The sequence below is a fragment of the Biomphalaria glabrata genome, chromosome 1, assembly GCF_947242115.1.
Source record: "Biomphalaria glabrata chromosome 1, xgBioGlab47.1, whole genome shotgun sequence".
Lineage (NCBI taxonomy): Eukaryota > Metazoa > Mollusca > Gastropoda > Planorbidae > Biomphalaria > Biomphalaria glabrata.
This window is the reverse complement of record NC_074711.1, coordinates 40427684-40434220: the sequence shown is the minus strand read 5'-3', so window position 1 is coordinate 40434220 and position 6537 is coordinate 40427684. Positions and strand designations below refer to the sequence as shown.

At 42.5% G+C, this 6537-nt stretch overlaps 1 protein-coding gene across 1 annotated transcript; it reads left to right on the top strand.

Annotated features, from left to right (window-relative positions):
• The first annotated feature begins 2770 nt into the window (after nt 1-2770).
• Nucleotides 2771-4916, top strand: LOC129924518 (uncharacterized). The gene is given in 13 exon segments (XM_056019642.1): nt 2771-2809; nt 2812-2916; nt 2963-3016; nt 3019-3069; nt 3072-3128; nt 3175-3276; nt 3279-3383; nt 4179-4316; nt 4319-4375; nt 4422-4481; nt 4528-4635; nt 4682-4741; nt 4788-4916. Coding segments are annotated over 13 exon segments (1065 nt in total).
• Nucleotides 4917-6537: the final 1621 nt, after the last annotated feature.

Below are 6537 nucleotides of genomic sequence, written 5' to 3'. Positions count from 1 at the left end.
GTCACCAAGTGATCCGGTATCACGATGTGGAAGTTGAAACAAGACTATATGACGTCACCAAGTGATCCGGTATCACGATGTGGAAGTTGAAACAAGACTATACGACGTCACCAAGTGGTATCACGATGTGGAAGTTGAAACAAGACTATATGACGTCACCAAGTGATCCGGTATCACGATGTGGAAGTTGAAACAAGACTATACGACGTCACCAAGTGATCCGGTATCACGATGTGGAAGTTGAAACAAGACTATATGACGTCACCAAGTGATCCGGTATGACGATGTGGAAGTTGAAACAAAACTATATGACGTCACCAAGTGATCCGGTATCACGATGTGGAAGTTGAAACAAGACTATATGACGTCACCAAGTGATCCGGTATCACGATGTGGAAGTTGAAACAAGACTATACGACGTAGCCAAGTGGTATCACGATGTGGAAGTTGAAACAAGACTATATGACGTCACCAAGTGATCCGGTATCACGATGTGGAAGTTGAAACAAGACTATACGACGTCACCAAGTGATCCGGTATCACGATGTGGAAGTTGAAACAAGACTATATGACGTCACCAAGTGATCCGGTATCACGATGTGGAAGTTGAAACAAGACTATATGACGTCACCAAGTGATCCGGTATGACGATGTGGAAGTTGAAACAAGACTATATGACGTCACCAAGTGATCCGGTATCACGATGTGGAAGTTGAAACAAGACTATATGACGTCACCAAGTGATCCGGTATGACGATGTGGAAGTTGAAACAAGACTATATGACGTCACCAAGTGGTATCACGATGTGGAAGTTGAAACAAGACTATATGACGTCACCAAGTGATCCGGTATCACGATGTGGAAGTTGAAACAAGACTATATGACGTCACCAAGTGATCCGGTATCACGATGTGGAAGTTGAAACAAGAATATACGACGTCACCAAGTGATCCGGTATCACGATGTGGAAGTTGAAACAAGACTATAGGACGTCACCAAGTGGTATCACGATAAGAAAGTTGAAACAAGACTATACGACGTCACCAAGTGATCCGGTATGACGATGTGGAAGTTGAAACAAGACTATATGACGTCACCAAGTGATCCGGTATCACGATGTGGAAGTTGAAACAAGACTATACGACGTCACCAAGTGGTATCACGATGTGGAAGTTGAAACAAGACTATATGACGTCACCAAGTGGTATCACGATGTGGAAGTTGAAACAAGACTATAGGACGTCACCAAGTGATCCGGTATCACGATGTGTGGAAGTTGAAACAAGACTATATGACGTCACCAAGTGATCTGGTATCACGATGTGGAAGTTGAAACAAGACTATACGACGTCACCAAGTGGTATCACGATGTGGAAGTTGAAACAAGACTATATGACGTCACCAAGTGATCCAGTATCACGATGTGGAAGTTGAAACAAGACTATACGACGTCACCAAGTGATCCGGTATCACGATGTGGAAGTTAAAACAAGACTATATGACGTCACCAAGTGATCCGGTATGACGATGTGGAAGTTGAAACAAGACTATAGGACGTCACCAAGTGGTATCACGATGTGGAAGTTGAAACAAGACTATAGGACGTCACCAAGTGGTATCACGATGTGGAAGTTGAAACAAGACTATACGACGTCACCAAGTGGTATCACGATGTGGAAGTTGAAACAAGACTATAGGACGTCACCAAGTGATCCGGTATCACGATGTGGAAGTTGAAACAAGACTATAGGACGTCACCAAATAATCCGGTATCACAATGTGGAAGTTGAAACAAGACTATATGACGTCACCAAGTGATCCGGTATCACGATGTGGAAGTTGAAACAAGACTATACGACGTCACCAAGTGATCCGGTATCACGATGTGGAAGTTGAAACAAGACTATAGGACGTCACCAAGTGGTATCACGATGTGGAAGTTGAAAAAAGACTATACGACGTCACCAAGTGATCCGGTATGACGATGTGGAAGTTGAAACAAGACTATATGACGTCACCAAGTGATCCGGTATGACGATGTGGAAGTTGAAACAAGACTATAGGACGTCACCAAGTGATCCGGTATCACGATGTGGAAGTTGAAACAAGACTATAGGACGTCACCAAGTGATCCGGTATCACGATGTGGAAGTTGAAACAAGACTATACGACGTCACCAAGTGATCCGGTATGACGATGTGGAAGTTGAAACAAGACTATACGACGTCACCAAGTGGTATCACGATGTGGAAGTTGAAACAAGACTATATGACGTCACCAAGTGATCCGGTATCACGATGTGGAAGTTGAAACAAGACTATACGACGTCACCAAGTGATCCGGTATCACGATGTGGAAGTTGAAACAAGACTATATGACGTCACCAAGTGATCCGGTATGACGATGTGGAAGTTGAAACAAGACTATATGACGTCACCAAGTGATCCGGTATCACGATGTGGAAGTTGAAACAAGACTATATGACGTCACCAAGTGATCCGGTATCACGATGTGGAAGTTGAAACAAGACTATACGACGTCACCAAGTGGTATCACGATGTGGAAGTTGAAACAAGACTATATGACGTCACCAAGTGATCCGGTATCACGATGTGGAAGTTGAAACAAGACTATACGACGTCACCAAGTGATCCGGTATCACGATGTGGAAGTTGAAACAAGACTATATGACGTCACCAAGTGATCCGGTATGACGATGTGGAAGTTGAAACAAAACTATATGACGTCACCAAGTGATCCGGTATCACGATGTGGAAGTTGAAACAAGACTATATGACGTCACCAAGTGATCCGGTATCACGATGTGGAAGTTGAAACAAGACTATACGACGTCACCAAGTGGTATCACGATGTGGAAGTTGAAACAAGACTATATGACGTCACCAAGTGATCCGGTATCACGATGTGGAAGTTGAAACAAGACTATACGACGTCACCAAGTGATCCGGTATCACGATGTGGAAGTTGAAACAAGACTATATGACGTCACCAAGTGATCCGGTATCACGATGTGGAAGTTGAAACAAGACTATATGACGTCACCAAGTGATCCGGTATGACGATGTGGAAGTTGAAACAAGACTATATGACGTCACCAAGTGATCCGGTATCACGATGTGGAAGTTGAAACAAGACTATATGACGTCACCAAGTGATCCGGTATGACGATGTGGAAGTTGAAACAAGACTATATGACGTCACCAAGTGGTATCACGATGTGGAAGTTGAAACAAGACTATATGACGTCACCAAGTGATCCGGTATCACGATGTGGAAGTTGAAACAAGACTATAGGACGTCACCAAGTGGTATCACGATGTGGAAGTTGAAACAAGACTATACGACGTCACCAAGTGATCCGGTATCACGATGTGGAAGTTGAAACAAGACTATAGGACGTCACCAAGTGATCCGGTATCACGATGTGGAAGTTGAAACAAGACTATACGACGTCACCAAGTGATCCGGTATCACGATGTGGAAGTTGAAACAAGACTATATGACGTCACCAAGTGATCCGGTATGACGATGTGGAAGTTGAAACAAGACTATATGACGTCACCAAGTGATCCGGTATGACGATGTGGAAGTTGAAACAAGACTATAGGACGTCACCAAGTGATCCGGTATGACGATGTGGAAGTAGAAACAAGACTATATGACGTCACCAAGTGATCCGGTATCACGATGTAGAAGTTGAAACAAGACTATAGGACGTCACCAAGTGGTATCACGATGTGGAAGTTGAAACAAGACTATACGACGTCACCAAGTGGTCCGGTATCACGATGTGGAAGTTGAAACAAGACTATACGACGTCACCAAGTGGTCCTGTATGACGATGTGGAAGTTGAAACAAGACTATATGACGTCACCAAGTGATCCGGTATCACGATGTGGAAGTTGAAACAAGACTATATGACGTCACCAAGTGATCCGGTATCAGGATGTGGAAGTTGAAACAAGACTATACGACGTCACCAAGTGATCCGGTATCACGATGTGGAAGTTGAAACAAGACTATACGACGTCAACAAGTGATCCGGTATCACGATGTGGAAGTTGAAACAAGACTATATGACGTCACCAAGTGATCCGGTATAACGATGTGGAAGTTGAAACAAGACTATATGACGTCACCAAGTGATCCGGTATCACGATGTGGAAGTTGAAACAAGACTATACGACGTCACCAAGTGGTATCAAGATGTGGAAGTTGAAACAAGACTATACGACGTCACCAAGTGGTATCACGATGTGGAAGTTGAAACAAGACTATATGACGTCACCAAGTGATCTGGTATCACGATGTGGAAGTTGAAACAAGACTATATGACGTCACCAAGTGATCCGGTATGACGATGTGGAAGTTGAAACAAAACTATATGACGTCACCAAGTGATCCGGTATCACGATGTGGAAGTTGAAACAAGACTATATGACGTCACCAAGTGATCCGGTATCACGATGTGGAAGTTGAAACAAGACTATACGACGTCACCAAGTGATCCGGTATGACGATGTGGAAGTTGAAACAAGACTATATGACGTCACCAAGTGGTATCACGATGTGGAAGTTGAAACAAGACTATACGACGTCACCAAGTGATCCGGTATCAGGATGTGGAAGTTGAAACAAGACTATAGGACGTCACCAAGTGATCCGGTATGACGATGTGGAAGTTGAAACAAGACTATATGACTTCACCAAGTGATCCGGTATGACGATGTGGAAGTTGAAACAAGACTATACGACGTCACCAAGTGATCCGGTATCACGATGTGGAAGTTGAAACAAGACTATAGGACGTCACCAAGTGGTATCACGATGTGGAAGTTGAAACAAGACTATACGACGTCACCAAGTGGTCCGGTATCACGATTTGGAAGTTGAAACAAGACTATAGGACGTCACCAAGTGATCCGGTATGACGATGTGGAAGTTGAAAAAAGACTATACGACGTCACCAAGTGGTCCGGTATCACGATGTGGAAGTTGAAACAAGACTATAGGACGTCACCAAGTGATCCGGTATGACGATGTGGAAGTTGAAAAAAGACTATACGACGTCACCAAGTGGTCCGGTATCACGATGTGGAAGTTGAAACAAGACTATACGACGTCACCAAGTGATCCGGTATCACGACAGGATCAAACCATTCGATTACGTCTCATGACCCCTGAACTTGGAATAAATAAATAATAAATAACGCAAAGACCGGTGGAAAAATCATGGCCTAAGTTCTTGGGGCTTATAAAGACATTCCTGTAACTGGAACAACAAGAAAACGAACTAAGACTATAAAACTAGTGTACATTTTTAAAACCTCGTTTCCATTCAGTGATATTGCAGCCATTAGTTTTGAATCAGCCATGTAGCCAATCATCTGGAAGAAAGTTTCCGTACTGCTAGTTGGATTTCAAACTCAAGTCTCAGTGATGGAAGGCCGACCTGTTTTGTCCGCTTAGCTAGATGGAAGGTCGACCTGTTTTGTCCGCTTAGCTATTCAAGTACCTATACAAAAAAAAAAAAGATTTTATTAGTCTACAGTTGTTTAAACATTTTCACAGAATGACCTACTTCTCTAATTTATTGTGATTATTGTCACGTGGTCGCTTGTCGCCGATTTGACTAAATTCTCTACTTAAGACAAAATATATTAATTATGACCAATAGATGAGAACTATTTGGCTGTTTCTTTAGACTGACTCGTGTGTTGTCATCGACACACAAAAAATAATGAAATTAATAATGAGTAATAGATTGGTGTTTTTTTTTTTTTAGATTGATTCCTGTGTTGTCATATGGACAGTGAATAATTGAGCAAAGTTTCAACATAAACTGAAAATGGGAAGTGGGAAGAATAACGTGTAAACGATTTTGAACAGAGGGACTTAATGTAAGCGCACAACAAAGGAAGGCGGAAGAAACGATGGATAGACAACTTTAGGCTCAATGAACGGACGGAAATCATGCTGGACGAAAAGCGAACAAAGAATTAAAAAACAGCAGAAGATCACTCGTAGTAATCTAACGGTCCAACTGACTTCGGTAATGATCATTTGTAGTATTCTAACGGTCCAACTGACTTCAGGATTGATCACTTGTAGTATTCTAACGGTCCAACTGACTTCAGGAATGATCACTTGTAGTATTCTAAAGTTCCAACTGACTTCAGGAATGATCACTTGTAGTATTCTAACGTTCCAACTGACTTCAGGAACGATCACTTGTAGTATTCTAACGTTCCAACTGACTTCAGGAACGATCACTTGTAGTATTCTAACGGTCCAACTGACTTCAGGAATGATCACTTGTAGTATTCTAACGTTCCAACTGTCTCCAGGAACGATCACTTGTAGTATTCTAACGGTCCAACTGACTTCAGGAATGATCACTTGTAGTATTCTAACGTTCCAACTGACTTCAGGAATGATCACTTGTAGTATTCTAACGTTCCAACTGTCTCCAGGAACGATCACTTGTAGTATTCTAACGGTCCAACTGACTTCA